This window comes from Cyprinus carpio, chromosome B20 (genome assembly GCF_018340385.1).
Source record: "Cyprinus carpio isolate SPL01 chromosome B20, ASM1834038v1, whole genome shotgun sequence".
Lineage (NCBI taxonomy): Eukaryota > Metazoa > Chordata > Actinopteri > Cypriniformes > Cyprinidae > Cyprinus > Cyprinus carpio.
In genome coordinates this window covers 6,043,004-6,060,665 of record NC_056616.1, presented here as the reverse complement: position 1 = coordinate 6,060,665, position 17,662 = coordinate 6,043,004, and the positions used below count along the sequence as shown (strand labels likewise).

The 17,662-nt window shown below is 42.5% G+C and overlaps 1 protein-coding gene across 1 annotated transcript in view; it reads left to right on the top strand.

Annotated features, from left to right (window-relative positions):
- Nucleotides 1-17,662, top strand: part of LOC109113217 (centrosomal protein of 128 kDa-like) — a 158,194-nt gene that overhangs the window by 57,254 nt on the left and 83,278 nt on the right. The window contains exon 16 of the mRNA XM_042747132.1: nt 9,385-9,561. Coding sequence (XP_042603066.1) covers nt 9,385-9,561 — 177 coding nt within the window. The remainder of the gene's footprint in view (nt 1-9,384; nt 9,562-17,662) is intronic.

The following is a 17,662-nucleotide window of genomic DNA, read 5'->3' as shown; positions in this document are numbered from 1 at the left end:
GGGCCTGCAGTCGTTCCAGACTCAGCCATCAAGCTTATGGGGTTCTCTGTGCACCGCTTGGACAAAACGAAAGAGCTCACAGGGAAAAGCAGAAGTGGGGGCGTTTGTTTCTTTATCAACAACTTGTGGTATGATGAAAGGAACCTATACTCTATTAAGTCCTTCTGCTCCCCTGATCTGGAATTCCATATGCTTCTGTCCACCATTCTGGCTACCAAGGGAATTTACGGTGGTCATAATCACAGCTGTTTACATTCCCCCTCAAGCCAACACAGACCAGGCACTCACGGAACTGTATGGGAATATAAGTGAGCCGGAAACCACGTACCCAGATGCATCCAGGTATGCGTACCCGCAGCATCCGATCCCGCACTAGCCAAATGAGGGATAGCTTTTTCCTTCAGGCTATCAGACTATGGTATGCCACACACTGCACTTTAACTTCAACAGTTCAACACTGGACTATACATACACACTGCATTTAATACAAAAATCTACCTGCTACAACTGGATGCCATCCAGTGCACATCCATGACATTTTGTGTATCCAGTTCATGTATAATCCGTTGCACCTTAGCATATTTTTATGTGTATACAGGTGCTGGTCATATAATTAGAATATCACCAAAAAGTTGATTTATTTAACTAATTCCATTCAAAAAAGTGAAACTTGTATATTATATTCATTTATTACAAACAGACAGAGATATTTCAAATGTTTATTTCTTTTAATTTTGATGATTATAACTGACAACTAAGGAAAATCCCAAATTCAGTATTTTAGAAAATTTGAATATTGTGAAAAGGTTCAATATTGAAGACACCTGGTGCCATACTCTAATCACCTAATTAACTCAAAACACCTGCAAAGGCCTTTAAATGGTCTCTCAGTCTAGTTCTGTAGGCTACACAATCATGTGGAAGACTGCTGACTTGACAGTTGTCCAAAAGACGACCATTGACACCTTGCACAAGGAGGGCAAGACACAAAAGGTCATTGCAAAAGAGGCTGGCTGTTCACAGAGTGTCCAAGCACATTAATAGAGAGGCTAAGGGAAGGAAAAGATGTGGTAGAAAAAAGTGTACAAGCAATAGGGATAACCGCACCCTGGAGAGGATTGTGAAACAAAACCCATTCAAAAATGTGGGGGAGATTCACAAAGAGTGGACTGCAGCTGGAGTCAGTGCTTTAAGAACCACTACGCACAGACGTTTCCAAGACATGAGTTTCAGATGTCGCATTCCTTGTGTCAAGCCACTCTTGAACAACAGACAGCGTCAGAATTGGCTAAAGACAAAAAGGACTGGACTGCTGCTGAGTGGTCCATAAGTTATGTTCTCTGATGAAAGTAAATTTTGCATTTCCTTTGGAAATCAGGGTCCCAGAGTCTGGAGGAAGAGAGGAGAGGCACACCATCGTTGTTGCTTGAGGTCCAGTGTAAAGTTTCCACAGTCAGTGATGGTTTGGGGTGCCATGTCATCTGCTGGTCTTGGTCCACTGTTTTTTCTGAGGTCGAAGGTCAACACAGCCGTATACCAGGAAGTTTTATAGCACTTCATGCTTCCTGCTGCTGACCAACTTTATGGAGATGCAGATTTCATTTTCCAACTGGACTTGGCACCTGCACACAGTGCCAAAGCTACAAGTACCTGTTTTAAGGACCATGGTATCCCTGTTCTTAATTGGCCAGCAAACTCGCCTGACCTTAACCCCATAGAAAATCTATGGGGTATTGTGGAGAGGAAGATGCTATATGCCAGACCAAAGAATGCAGAAGAGCTGAATGCCACTACCAGAGCAACCTGGGCTCTCATAACACCTGAGCAGTGCTACAGACTGATCGACTCCATGCCACACCGCATTGCTGCAGTAATTCAGGCAAAATGAGCCCCAAGTAAGTATTGAGTGCTGTACATGCTCATACTTTTCATGTTCATACAGTAGGTAGACAACCAAAATGGGTAATACCTGCCTGCGTACCGCCGCCGCCGCCGCCGCTGCCACCGTTAACTGCAAATCAGTCGCGTGTTAAAATCAATCGCGAAACTACCGCCAGGTGGCGCAAAGGGATGGATTGCGAACTGAATGTAATTGTAAAATTAAAGGAAGACGTAAAACAACATTATAATATACATTATAACATCCTTAAAAGCCGTTAAAAAATAGGATAGTCTTAGGCCACAGTCTACTCATCAAAAATTTAAAGAAAGACCTTTACACAAAGGCTCTTATGCATGCTATTGTTATTAAACAGTCATTGCATATATATATATATATATATATATATATATATATATATATATATATATATATATATATATATATATATATATATATAATATGGATTAAAAGCTAAATGTTTTCATTTCGGTTCATTCTTGGTTAAAAAAAAAATAAATGACCTTCAGGTTCCATTTGCAGAGTGAAATGAGAACGGTCCAGCATTTACAATTAATTCTTATTAACTCTGTTATTATTCTTGATTTTTCAAACTGCTAACACTTTGCATTTTTGAATTATGCCTTTACTGTGTGACCAAAAATTGTGAATTGTGACTTTGATCGCGCTGGTGCCTCACGCGCACATATTCATTGGAAACAGCAGCCTTTCACCGAGCCATGCTGTGCGAGTAGCGGTTCACTTTGGCATATTTTTGCTCATTATGATTTTTTTTTCGTTGATACTGAAACACGTGTGAAATCCAAAGCCTATTTTACCTAATGAATAAGAGTTTAGCTTCAAATTGGCAGCATGTTTGGATTTGTCCCGAATGAGAGAGATAAGCCCAACCTTACCTTATGTATCGCTTTAAATTATTTTTAATTATTATTTTTGTTGTTGTTGTTGTTTATAAGCCTATATTATTATATAATGCAATTATATTTATCCATTAGAATTATATATTTGTAATTCTTGTTCTGTTCTGATAAATTTGTTACATTTAAAGGATTTGTTGTAAAGTGAAGGGAACTAAAAATATCCTGTTGGTACATTAGCCTATAGCATTATTAGGCTTGCCGTTATTATTTCTGAATGTAATAAAATGCAACTCTCACAAACTTAATTTATTTTTTAGCGTGTTTTCGTGTATGTTTTTATCCAGCTTTATTTTTCCATTGCATCTAAAAATTACTTTGTGCATCACATTCACTTTGTGAACAAAACAAATATAACTTCAGATCCACCTCTCTTGTTGCTCAGCTGTGGATGATTTCAAAATGTTTGATATAATGGTTGCTGTTACATTTTATACAGGAATTGTTCATTTAAAAAAAAAGAAAAAAAATCTAATTATATTGTTAGTTTTATGCTAACATGCAATCAAGGTCTTCAGATATTATATAAGATACAAGTTCATTTAGGCTATTTAACATGCACTGTGACATTTTACCATTACAACTTATAAACTCCTTGAGGTTTTAAAGTCAGTTTAATAGTATTGAAATTCAAGTTGAATCTAGTATAAAAGAGGTTTTAATTGCTTAAATTATTTCTATGAATTAATAAGTTAGCATGACTTTTTCATCATAGCATTTTTTACGAGCTGTATTCATTTTCCGAAACTAAGCACCCACTTTTTTCTTTTTTAAATCTATTAATCTCGCTCGCATATCTCCTACAACCTACAAATAAGGGCTAATAGAGGTTCTTTCTTTTATTATTTATTTATAATGTTTATTCTTGAAGAAAATAAGTATTTATTCTATAATAAAATAAGGGACAGAATAAGGGACGATCCAAATATTTGTATTGTACAATAATATAGGCCTATATCTGCCTGCAGTTAAAAAGTTATATTTGTTTTGATTCACCCATTTATGTAGACTACAATTATTCTAAAAATAAAAATAATGTCATAAAAATGGCATCAGCCTGAATAAATTTTACCATTATAGAATTGGGGTAGTAATTTAGGAGGTGAAAATACTGTGAAATTACAAATGGCATGGGATTTTAAAGCATGACAACTGAAGGTCTGTGAAACATTACTATGATGCATTTTTTAAACAATGGCACTTAGTTTTCAACTAAAATATTATTTCAACCATATAGCCTGTGAATAAATAAAATGCATACCTTTCAATGAAAGAACACTGAGAGTGTAGGTTGCTTCTGGTGTTTGGATTTGTACTTCAATATAATGAGATCCAAATTAAAAAATGGCCTACACTAGTTGTTTTTTTTTTGTTTTGTTTTGTTTTTACTGTCTATTTAACAGCATTAGCTCAATGAAATATGTCTTCCTTCGGGTAGACTTAATGTTTTCCTGCCTTGCTAAATGTTGGGCTCATGATCAGTAAGTTGTATTCGCTCAAACTGATTTTGAGAAATCAAACCGCGGACGGTGAAGGTGGCTGCTGTTAGTGCGAGTGAAGCAGGAGCAGCTGACGGAGGATTCCGCTTGGTCTTAAAGCCTTCCTCAAACGCATACGTTCACAAATAACAATGATTTTCACAAAGATAATGATTAATTATCAATTGATAATTTGTTATTATTTTGGTCTAGTGAAAATAATAATATGGGCTGCGAGAAAATAATGAATAAAAAGAGTAGGGCTGCTTTGAGTGCAGGCATGTTTCAACCCAGTAACATGACAACACACCGTTTCTCACAGCCAAAAAACAGACCGAATTCAGTTCAGCTGGAGGGGGTTGGGGGTTTTGGGGTAGTTCTGTATAGTTTATGGGGGTCGAGATAAAGGTGTGAATTTCTTGCTCTTTCATATGGACAGTGTCTTATGAGGGTATCAAACTTGCAGAACAGGTTTTAGGACAACTTTAAAGAAAGGTTTGATCCACTTCAAATGTTGACTACTGTATAGCGCATTAGTTTATTAGTTATTATAACTTAATTTCAGAGGAAGTTGCCTTAACTCAAAAAAAAAAAAAAGATGCAAACTGTTGAAAATTAATATTCAAATGACAAAGAAATTGTTCAAAACAAGTTTTAATATAACTGAGACAAGATGATTAATAAAAAGCAGTAGCGTTATTACCTTAATGCTGGAAAGACCTTTATTTTATTTATTTATTTATTTTTTTTATACTAGCCCAACATGTATCTAACCATCCACTCGGCGTTAAGAGCTGTTCAGATTAAAACTGGCAGCTCCAGTGAGTCAGTGTCATGGACGTAGGACAGAGCAAGTGTAAATCAATTTTCTAGTCTATATTTCCATCTCGTTTTGCCGCTGGTTTAGGTTATGTATTTATTTTTATTTCTTATATCAGTTATTTGTAAATATAGCAGACACTGTCTAACCCTGTCTACACCGAACGGTCTTGTTCATTTCGTAGGGCGAAACATCTCTCTCACTCGGCAGCAGAGTATGTGAGAGTGGAGCAGCAACAATTTCTCCTCCGCGCTCCGAGCATTTAAAAATTACTCCGTTCTTTGATACCAAAAACACCGCTCCGCCTTCACTCCGTGGCTAAAGTTGAAATGTTATTTTCATAACGTAGCCTAAAAAATAAAATAAAAATAAATAAACAAATAAAATTACAGGAGAGTTTTCAAAGGGGATTAGGCTATTGTGTGCAAACTTTTTTTCCTACCAAACGCCAAACTAATAACATTGTCAGCATTAAAAGGTATAATTGCTGCTTTCTCCTGTGCAAATTTTGTTTGTGATGAAAATAACAGTACATTTTCGTCAGTTATTTTATCTACAGATCGATGCATTTCTTACAGATTTCTGCTCATTCAAAATCAGATACAGATGAAGTAGCACTGTAAGATTACATTTGTTTGAATGCATCATTGCGACAGCGATTACGTGTGAATGTGCTGTATCTGTTATAATCATGCTTTAACTTGGAAATAATCAGTAAAAGGAACAGACAAACTCCTAGAGAACTAGCCTGTCATGCTCAACTATTGCCGTCATAGTCTTCTGATTGGAGAGATTATGTGTATCAAGCTATAGCTAAATATGTTTATCATGTGAATTCTTGCTAAATATGCAGTTATATTACGGGCTGTTGACATGAATTGTATTCGTGATGGAGTGGTGGTGGAGCGCTCTTGGAGCGAGTGAAAACCACGGCGCTCCTACTTTTAAAAAATCCGCTCCTCGCTCCAGTCAGAATAACACCGCACTGCTCATACTCTGCTCGGCAGCATGTCTCAAACGCGCGATAAGAACTGCGGGAGCCCTGAGTGGAGCGTCGGGGGTTTTATTTTGTTGCGTCCATACAATATTTTTTTAGAGTGTGAAATACATTTTCACAGAATGTAGCCTATTCATAAACAATATATTGAACCATCTCTTTAAGTTTTTCTAAATCCCAAACAGAGTCTAGACATCAGTGAAGTAACCATCTATGAACATGTTTTATAGGCTTTTTTAGATTTGGGAATACACATGCATTACAGACGTGACAAAAAACACCAGAGTTTTGGGAGACATTATATTTTATAGACTTTATGTGATTTAAAATGCACAAACCAGAAGCACAATATCTGCAGAGAGAAGGGTTGGCCATTCTCAAAACATAAAATATTGATTTTATTTCAATTTTCGTTTTTGTGTTTCAGAGGAAAAATCAGTGTTATCTCTCTGTTACGGACCGTTCTGAAAGAAGAATTTATGCAAACGCGTATAAAATGCTTTAAAAACTTTAACACAGATGTCTAGAGGGTATTTAGTAGGTCTGCCTCCCACGTACGATTTTTCTAGTTACTAGTCGTTCATTTGTCATTATTCAACTAATCGCAGGTTTATATTAAATTTACATCTATAATCCATAATGAGCCTTAATATATTCTGGGCTCAAGCACATGCATTAAGTTTGCCACAAAGCACAGGCAGAAGTAGCCTAATAATTGTAAAAAAGGAGACATTTTAATTATTTATTAATAAACAAATGTTTTCTTGTCGGCTGCAAGATGAAATTCACAGTGCTGTCTCTCTCCACATGGACGCGCGTGCCTTAAAGATTACAGCCTTCACAGATTACATAATGCTTTAGTTTTGAATTGATTTGTTTAAAAGACATTTCAAGCTTTCTGTAGATATATTTCTCATGTATGTGAGACACCCCAATTTTCAGTTATTTCATTATTAGGAAAAAATTCAAGTGATCGAGAGGGTGCCTCCCTGTCCTGCATGCACATTGATAATTTTCGCACAAACACTTGAATATGAATAATAATTCACATTTTGCATATGCATTACAAAGTAAATCACTTTTTTACATGCAATTATCCAAAATAAAACCAAACAAGATTTGTAATGAATATAAAATATGTAGACAAATAAGAATAAATGCTGCACGTGCACTCAGCATCATGCGTGCCGAGCAAATCATGCACTGATATTTAAGGCAATATTATACAAACCTGCATTTAAATGCGGCTGCAATTTATTTATTTATTTATTTATTTATTTTTACTTTACTTAAATTATATTAACGCAAGTAAAGAAGACTCCATTAAAAATAACTGAAGTTGTCAATTAATGAAGCTCTTTTTTACATCGTGTGCATTTTGTTGATTATAATGAGAGAACTTGAGTTTAAACGTGAGGGCATTTTATTAATCCATACATTCTTTAGAGTTTCAGTGATTTAGCTAAATCGTAGAGGTTTAATTTATTTGTTTCTTGTTTTAATCAGGCCTCAATAATGGGAGCGAAATTATACAGTGCCTCACGTTTTACTAAAATAAAGAAAATAATTTATAAAACATGCAAGCCTAGCTCACTATGCTACCACTTTTAATGCTCCGATGCAAAGTAAACCACAATTTCTTTTGAATAATATAACACATAATTCATATTATATAAATAATACTGCACACTAATTAAATGTGTCAAATCTAAAATATGGTGTAGAGAAAATATAAGCACAGGCTCAGGCATAGGCTTGACATTTATCCTGCTTGATTTCGTTCTAAGAAACACACATATCTTCATAAGGAGTAAACTTTCATCTGTGAATATTAAATATTTAAACTAGCCTACAGTGTTTTTCTTTCATTTTCCCCGACTGCAGTGATTAAACTTGTGATTAAAGCACCACTCAGCGGTCAAAAGCTGCAAATGCACTTTGCCGATGCGGCAGCGGCGGTAGAACCACCATTTTGAATGGCCACCTACTGTACTTTATAGTTGGCCAAGATTTCTAAAAATCCTTTCTTTGTATTGGTCTTAAGTAATATTCTAATTTTCTGAGATACTGAATTTGGGATTTTCATTAGTTGTCAGTTATAATCATCAAAATTAAAAGAAATAAACATTTGAAATATATCAGTCTGTGTGTAATGAATAAATATAATATACAAGTTTCACTTTTTGAATGGAATTAGTGAAATCAACTTTTTGATGATATTCTAATTATATGACCAGCACCTGTATATGTCTACATAAAGTAGAATGTGTACATACTGTGTATAATGTGTAGTGCTAACTGTAAGTATGTACATACTGCATATAATGTGTAGTGTTAACTGTATGTCTAATACTACACTGTGAGTACTGACTATATGTATGTGCATATTGCACATTATCAATTTATATGTAAATTGTATCTGCAATTTCTAGAGCACACTCCCAAGAATTTCACTCACCAAGGCACATGTGCTGTGGTGATGTGACAATATAAGTGACTTGACTTGACTTGGACATCTTGTTTAGACACATGGCATTATTGTATCATTGATCATCTATCAAATACCAACAGATTAAAATTAAAAAGTGACTGACTCTGTTAGAAATCTTATAATGGGCCATGTTTGGATCTTCCAACCAGACAATAATCCAAAAACAAACCTTAAAAAACAACACAAAAATGGGTTACTGGGCACAAAACCAAGCTTCTGCTATGGCCATTCAGTTACCTGACCCTCACCCTATTGAAAATGAGTGGGATGAACTGAAAAGAAGCACCTTCATGGTCTGGAGTGATTCTGGATAAAGGAATGGTCTCTCATCTCTTGTCAGGTGTTCTCTAACCTCATCAGGCATTATAGGAGAAAACTCCTATACTGTTTTGGCAAATGGATGTTTCAAAAAGTATTGAATAAAAGGGTACCATTTATTGTGTCCAATGTGTATTAGAGAAAAACATTTATTTCATAATGATATTTCCCCCTATATTAAATTCTTATTCTCCAATGAAAGGTTAGATTTTTGTGATTTTTTTTTTTTTTAATTTAAATAATAGTTCAAAAGGATTAACGATGCAGATTTATTTCCACAGCCTTCTTTGATCATATTTACCAAGAGTACCAACAATTCTAACCACGTTTGTGTATAACCATTAGCCTACAACCATAAAAGAGGGTAGATCAATCTGTATACATGTAAGTGTGTTTCTCTTACTAGCAGGCAGATGTTGTGCCTGCACACGTCTCAGAGGTTGTCTTAATGTCTCCTATGTAGCGGAAGCTAGCAGAGAGGGAGGAAGAGAGGAGGCAGAGTGCAGAGCATTCTATGGAGGAGCTGCACGAGAGGGTCATGGGCCTCAAGATGGAGCAGGAGTCCATCCTCCATGCTGTAGGGACTCAGATTGACTCAGCCTGCCAGTTCTTGTCAAAAGACTCAGCCGCCAAGATTGAAGTACCCCTACACACTACACTACCCTACACTACAAAAAAATAAATATGATGCAATATAGTTAAAGCTGCATCCATATCTGTATACTCAGCGTTCCCCACATACTTACACTCTATGTGTGTGGCGGCACTTCCCCTGGGGGAAATATATATGTATATAACAGCAGATGGGCCTATTGAAAGTGCAAATTCATTCTCTGCCAGCAGGAGGTGCTTTAAGAAACGGTGGTTTCCCTGGTAATGGTTGTAATCAAAACAGTGCTATGCTCATGAGCGCTACTTTATAAGGCATTATAAGATTTAAAAGAAAGATTAAATTTAAATGACATAAAAACTTTTCTGAAGACAACCGGTTCCCTTCAAAAAAGATACATTTATATAAAAACACCCGTGCCACGTTTTGATTTTGAAATGTGCAGTGCTCATGTTTATTCAGCGAAGTCAAAGCCTTTTGGAAAATCTATTTGTCCCACCACAAAAAATCAGTGTATGGGAAGCCCTGATACTGTCAGAGTATGTGCTGCTTTTTCTGAAGAACTTACTATTTGACCTATAAAGTATGTGTAGTGTGAATGAAATCTGGACAAGCTACAAATGCCATGTTGGTATGTGACTTGTAATGTCAGGTGTCATATATATTGTTTTTTATTTGTAATTTAATGTTTGACCATATATATATATATATATATTGCCATGTTGGTATGTGACTTGTAATGTCAGGTGTATATGGGGCACAGGTGTGGCCGCTCAGCCCGTGATGAGCAGGTGCAGGTGTGCCTGCTCAGTTTCCAGGGCGACGCTGACGAGAGCTCGGGACACGTGTTACACTCCCCCCCCCCCCCCCCCCCCCCCCCAAGCGTCGTCCTAGTCCTCTGGAGATCGGGAGAGGGCGGGGAGTGGAGCCTGACAGACCTGTGAAAGCTGACCACAGGCGGGAGAGTCCGTCGGCGTTGGCGTTGGCCGTCCCCGCTCGGTGTTGTACGGTGAAGTTGAAGTCCTGGAGCCCCAGGAACCACCGCGTCATCCTGGCGTTGGTCTCCTTAGCCCGGGCCATCCACTGCAGGGGGGCATGGTCGGTCAGGAGGGTGAAGTGGCGGCCGAGGAGGTAGTACCTGAGCTCCAGGACTGCCAACTTGACGGCCAACGCTTCCCTCTCTACCGTCGTGTACCACTGTTCTGCAGGGGTCAGCTTTCGGCTGATGAACATCACCGGGTGTTCCTCACCGTCGTGGCCCTGCGAGAGGACGGCTCCCAACCCGGTGTCTGACGCATCAGTCTGCAGCAGGAAGGGGCGGTTGAAGTCGGGGGCACGGAGGACCGGTTCCGTGGTGAGGGCCGCCTTGATCCGGTGGAATGCTGCTTCCGTCTCGGAGGTCCACAAGACCTTCTCCGGCTGCCTCTTCCTGGTCAGGTCTGTCAGGGGAGAAGCTAAGGAGGAGAAGTTAGGGATAAAGCAGCGGTAATACCCCGCCAACCCCAAAAAGGCCCGCACCTGTGTTTTGGAGGTGGGCTGCGGTGCGGAGAGGATAGCTGCCACCTTCTTCTCTTGAGGTCTGATGAGGCCGCGGCCCACCTGGTACCCCAAGTATTTGGCTTCGGCAAGGGCCAGATGACACTTCCGGGGGTTGGCGGTCAGGCCAGCCCGGCGTAGTTCCGTTAGCACTCTCCGCAGCCACTCTAGATGGTCCTCCCAGGTCTCCGAGTGAATTACGACGTCATCCAGGTAAGCCGCCGCGTAGGCCTGGTGCGGCCGGAGGAGGACGTCCATCAGCCGTTGGAAGGTGGCCGGGGCCCCGTGTAGGCCAAAGGGAAGGACCCAGTACTGCCAGTGGCCACTTGGGGTAGAAAAGGCTGTTTTCGGTTTCGCCTGATCCGTCAAGGGGACCTGCCAGTAGCCCTTTGTAAGGTCGAGAGTGGAGATGAACTGTGCCCTTCCCAATCGGTCCAGTAACTCGTCGACACGGGGCATGGGGTAACAGTCGAACTCGGAGACCTCGTTCAGGCGGCAGAAGTCGTTACAGAAGCGGAGGGTGCCGTCAGGCTCCGGAACCATGACGATGGGCTGCGTGATGGTTCAATTACCCCTAACCTCAGCATCTCCTGTACCTCCTCCTCGATGGCGTGTCGCTGAGCCTCCGGGACACGGTAAGGCCGCTGCCGGACGATGGTCCCCGGTGGTGTGCGGACGTCGTGCTCCAAGACATGGGTCCACCCAGGCTGGGGGGAGAACACATCCGGAAACTGACTGACCAGGTGCTGCAGCTCCGACTTCTGGGCGGCGGAGAGTTGGGGGTCCATATCGACAAACACGGAAGTCGAGCTGGTGTAGGCGGAGAGCTGGGGCCCGGTCCCGACCCAGCGCTTCAGCAGATTAATATGGTACAGTTGATCCTCCCTTCTTCTACCTGGCTGCCGTACCCGGTACGTAACGGGGCCAACCTTTTCCATAACGGTGTAGGGACCCTGCCAGGTGGCCAAGAACTTGCAGGCAGGCACCAGCAGGCACCAGCACCAGGACGTGGTCTCCTCGCTGGAACTCCCGTGGTTGGGCCGCCCGGTTGTAATGCCATTGCTGCGCCTGCTGCGCCCGGACGAGGTGTTCCCGGATGATGGGGATTACTTTGTCGATCCGTTCCCTCATCTCACGCATGTGTTCGATGGTGGTCCGGTGTACCGCTGGCTGTTGTTCCCAGGCCTCTCGGGCAACGTTGAGCAGACCGCGGGGCTGTCGGCCGAAGAGCACGTAGGGGAGCATCTGGTCCCAGTCCCGTTTGTCCTCGGCCGCCACTCGCCGCAGCATCTGCTTGAGGGTCTGGTTGAACCGCTCGACGAGCCCGTCGGCCTGGGGGTGGTACACCGTGGTGCGGAGTTGTTGGACCCTGAGTCAGCCATCATCCGGGACATGAAGGGGGTACCCTGGTCAGTCAGGATCTGGGAGGGGATGCCGACCCGGCTGAATAGGGTGAATAGCTCCTGGGCTATGGCCTTCGTGGTGGCTTTACGGAGGGGGATGGCCTCAGGATACCGGGTGGCATAGTCCACGATGACGAGGATGTGTTCGTGCCGATGTGTTCGTGCCAGCGCTGGACCGTATTTTGGGCTCCCAGGTGGCCTGCCATTGGATGAGCATGGGCGATCTCGATCACCGCCTCCGTCTTGCTGCGTAAGGACCACCAGCAAGGTTTTCTCCTCCCCCCGCCACTGGGCGACGCAGTAGAGCAGGCCATTTTCCACTATAAAGTGGGGTGTTGGGTGGGGTGCCGGCTGGAGCTCCTTTCCTTCGGCAACCCTCACCTGAGCCCAACAGTGTTTGAGGCGATCGTCCTCGTGCTGCTCCCTGGAGAAACCCCCGGCCCCGGTCACCTGCTGAAATAAGTCAAAGTAGAGGTTAGGAGGAGGACGGGGCGACTCACCACCCCTGGGGCTGTCGGAGGCTATCAACACGGGTACGAACCCTGGCCAGTCCCTTCCCAGTAGGACCGGTACGGGTAGGTCTCGGACGAGCCCGACGTCTATGGGCCACGCGCACTTCTCTGGTGTCGCCGTGCACACAGGTTATAGGGAGCTTGGGCTTCGTCTCGGTCCGCGGGGGTAGTATCGATGTCCTGACCAGACTGACCGCACTGCCGGAGTCCAGAAGGGCGAGGAACGGGCGGCCGTTTATTTTTACTTCCACCCGTGGAGCGTTTTCGGTGTGCACGACGCAGCCCGCCAGCCAAGGTCGTCCTGGGGAGCGGGGAGCTTCCGTGGGCATGGGCTCATCCTGTGGGCTGGGAACCGCCGGCCTGCTCACTGGACGCTGGGTGCCCTCCGGAGTGCGTCGCTCCTGGACCACCCTCCGGGGAAACGGCGGCGCTCTCTCCCCTACCTCCCGGTGTTGGGTGGCCTCTGCCAGCTCTATGGCCTCGACGAGCTCATCCACATTGGCTGGGTTCCGCATGCCGGCGGCCTGCCGCAGCAGGCGGGGAAGAGCACGTAAGAGGCGGTCGACCATGACGCGCTCCGCTACCTGGTGTACGGTGGGACCCCCGGCCAGCAACCAGTGCTGGGCCAAACGGGAGAGGCTAGCGGCTTGGGCCCGGGCCGGCTGCCGAGGGTCGAAGGTCCATTCATTAAACAGCTGGGCAGCGCTGATCGGAATCGCAACCCCATCCGTCCTAGGATCTCCTTCCGTAAATCCTCATAAGAGGTGCTTTGTTCCGGAGGAAGCGCGAAGTACGCTCGCTGAGCCTCTCCAGTGAGCAGCGGTGCCACGATGCGCGCCCATTCCTCCTTGGGCCACGCCTCCCGAGTGGCTACGGTCTCAAACATCTGGAGGTACATCGTCACATCATCGTGGGCCGTCATCCGGGGCAGCAGCTGGGTTGCCTGGGCACGGGGGTCAGGTAGCGGAGTTTGCGGGGCTGTGGCGAGGCGGAGCGCGGCCAACTCCCGTTCGGTTTCCCCCTGCCGGGCGGCCATGTGCTCCATGATTTGCTGCTGGTGGATGCTCACTTCGGTGAGGTGCTTCAACAGCTCTTCCATCTTTGGGGGAGGAGCGCCACCTGGGGAACCAGAAAAATCACGTGAGGTAAGGAATGTGGAAAAAAAAAAAAGTCAATCCAAACCAGTCCAATTCGTAGCACGGGGAGTGGGGTCGGGTCGTTGGTGTCCTCTTCACTGTCCTGCCCGCATTCTCCACCAGTGTGGCGGGGTGGAGGAGGACACGACTCGAGGATGAGGGTAAGTTCCCCGAAGGGTGAATTTTATTCAATGGGAAGGTGGTGATAGGCGTTGCAGTGAGGCGGTTTGGTGCTCGGTGCTCGGCGTCTTGGCTGTCGGTGCGCTGGTGCAGTGTGGGGCCATGCTCTCCCGTGGTTGGTGGGGCTGGCGGTCACACGCTGCTCTCTGTGGGCAAAAGGAAAGACAAGTTTCAGCCGAGTCTTGTGGAGACATCTCTCACCTCTGTGCTGGTTTGCAGGGCTTATGAGAGCAGGGCTTATGAGAGCAGCGGCTGATGGGGCACAGGTGTGGCCGCTCAGCCCGTGATGAGCAGCTGCAGGTGTGCCTGCTCCGTTTCCAGGGCGACGCTGAGGAGAGCTCGGGACACGTGTCACAATATATATATATATATATATATATATATATATATATACACACACACAGTGGGTACGGAAAGTATTCAGACCCCCTTGAATTTTTCACTCTGTTATATTGCAGCCATTTGCTAAAATCATAAGTTCATTTTTTTTCCTCATTAATGTACAAACAGCACCCCATAAAATGCAAAAATGTCAACAATTCTGTGTTTTTCTGTCAATATGGGGTGCTGTGTGTACATTAATGATGAAAAAAAATGAACTTAAATTATTTTAGCAAAGGGCTGCAATATAACAAAGAGTGAAAAATTTAAGGGGGTCTGAATACTTTCGGTAACCACTGTATATATATTTACATTTACATTTAGTTATTTTGAAGACACTTTTATCCAGAGCGTCTTACAATTGGGGATACATAAACATACACAGGAAGTGCTTGTAATACCAAGTTTTAGACATTATTCAAATAAGTACAAACTAGAGAGAGAAGGAATACATGAAGAAAGAGACAATTTATTTTATTTTATTTATTTATTTATTTTGCGATGAAGTCAAGTAGCTTCGAAAGAGATGAGTTTTCAGCAGTTGCTTGAAAATTGTCAGGGATTCAGCATTCCGGATAAGGGTGGAAAGATCATTCCACCAGCCAGGAATGGTGAACAAGAATGTTCTGGAAAGTGATTTTGAGCCTCTCTGTGATGGTACCACGAGGCGTCGCTCACTAGCGCATCTCAGACTTCTGACCGTGTTTGTAATTTCTGTAATGTAATTCATTATATACAAAAATTGGACCCACTGTGGTTTCTCGTACTGCAGCAAATTAGTTCTTAGTTATATTTAGCACCATTTAATTATGAAGTTATAGTTTTGTTCCCTTCATCTCCCTGGATGAAAATGGTGCTTTATTTAGAAATGTTTTATGCAAAATTTCAATTTTGCACATAAGAAAATGTGCAACTTTGAGCCAGTGTTAATTTCGTTAGTGAAGATGATGACGAAAAATATTCGTTAATGAAAATTTTTTCTGTGACGAAGACGAGACATTGACAAGCTAAAATTAATATCCGATGATAAAAACTGACGAAATTGAAGCCGTGTCTTCGTTAACAAGATGAGACTGTATGATGGGACCATAATGTTATTTGGGGACTACCAGACATTCAAAATACATCCTTTAAGCTACTGTCTTGTCCTTAAAAACATGCGTCCCTGTCATTGGATTGCAATCGGATATAAGGGGCTTTCGCATAGTCTTAGTATGGCAGCCGCAGTGGATAGACTACCAAAATGCGAACTAGCGATCTGAAACAATGGCCTTAGCACCTGAAAGGGTAAGGATAAGGTGACCAGATGTCCCATTTTTCCCGGGAGTCACAATTCGTTGTCGATTAACTTAAAGTTAGTGAATGCGGGATAGGCGGAATCGTGCTGATAGAAGTGCTCTTTTTGCTCTACTTCTTCAGTTCTCATATATCATGCACGATCAGTTCTCAGTGCTCAAATACACACATAACAGTCCAAATGTTTATCGTGTAGAGTATCTCACGTAAATACAATTATGGATTAAGTGAACATGAACAGGAGGATGAAAACTGAACGTGTGTTAGTATTACATGCGTGATCCATCTTAACCCTCTGGGGCCTGAGCTGTTCGTGCTCGTAGCCTAATTCTGATACATGTGATGACTATCCATTATGACATGTAGGCATTTTTATATTTAATTAGCCTACAAAAAATTCTTATGCATTTCAGTCCTTTAATTTTTAATATTTGGCATGTTTGTGTGCTGCTGTGCATCCCTGTGTTTAATAAGCAGCGTGTATGCGCGTTGTGGACCCGCCTATACGAACACGCTCTTTAAATAACAAAGAAAAAACATTGCGCCAGACTTTAGACCAGGTTTGAGTTGGTCTATGGCACAGTCTATCAGCTCCTTAAAATAGCAATGCGCCTGAACATACCTCTTTTTTAGACCAGCACGCCCATGGGCACATAAATGGGCGCAAATGCATTTGCTAATTAAACGACGTGGCGCTGGACGGGAAAATGCGAACGACGCCGGACTGAAACTAGCAAACACACTTGCGCTGCGCCTGGTATCGCATTGCGCCGGGTGTATGATAGGGCCCTGAAACTTTATAATGTTTCACTTGATTATACATTTACTAGTAACATGTTTACTCATGTTTAGGATCTCTGCTTGATCAAGCCGCTGCATCAATAATCCAAAGGTAATCCAAAGCTTCTTGAGGTGAATTCTTTCTTATTTGTCACAGCAAGTCTTTTCTACGGTGAATTCAGTCTCATTCCTCTCAACGCGAAGTGCAAAGTAAAATGTAAAAAACTCGCTGCTTCGTTTGTTGTTATGGGGCATTGTTACTGTGAGCTTCACGTGGATAATTGTAATGCCAATAGCGCACTCGGTGCGTGGGCGTGGTCACATTAGATATAATGAAGGGAGATGTGAAAAACTCGACGTCGCGTTGGTTTCATATGGATTACGTTATCATAGAATATTTGTTTTCGATAAGACTTGCTTAGTTTAAAAGTAGACATGTCAAGCTTTCTATAGATATCTCTCTCATGTCTCGGTGTTGAGTATTTGCTGAGTTACGGTTCATTTTAATGACGTGTTTCTAAATGAAGATCACCGCAGACCAAGGCTGCAGACAGCGCACCCTGTTTGTTTTCTTTATTTTATAAATGCACAAAGTTTTGTTGTTATTATGTGTATACAAATAAAATTAGACCCTTTACAGATTCAATTGTATTGCTCTTATCTGTACGATCAAAAACGAGAGTGTAATTTAAGTTCTTTTTTGTGTTATCAGGAGAAGATGCCTCAAAACGCATGTTAGCGTTAGTCGGCCCCAGAGGGTTAAAGGGACAGCATTCCTAATTAAATACCTATCCATGTCATTGATGTTAACCAACAAAAGATGTTAAATAAATATTTTAAGTAAACCTACTGTATCTGAAAAATTTCTTTAATTTTTATCTCTTTCGTATTTGTCGTCTTGTCTTAT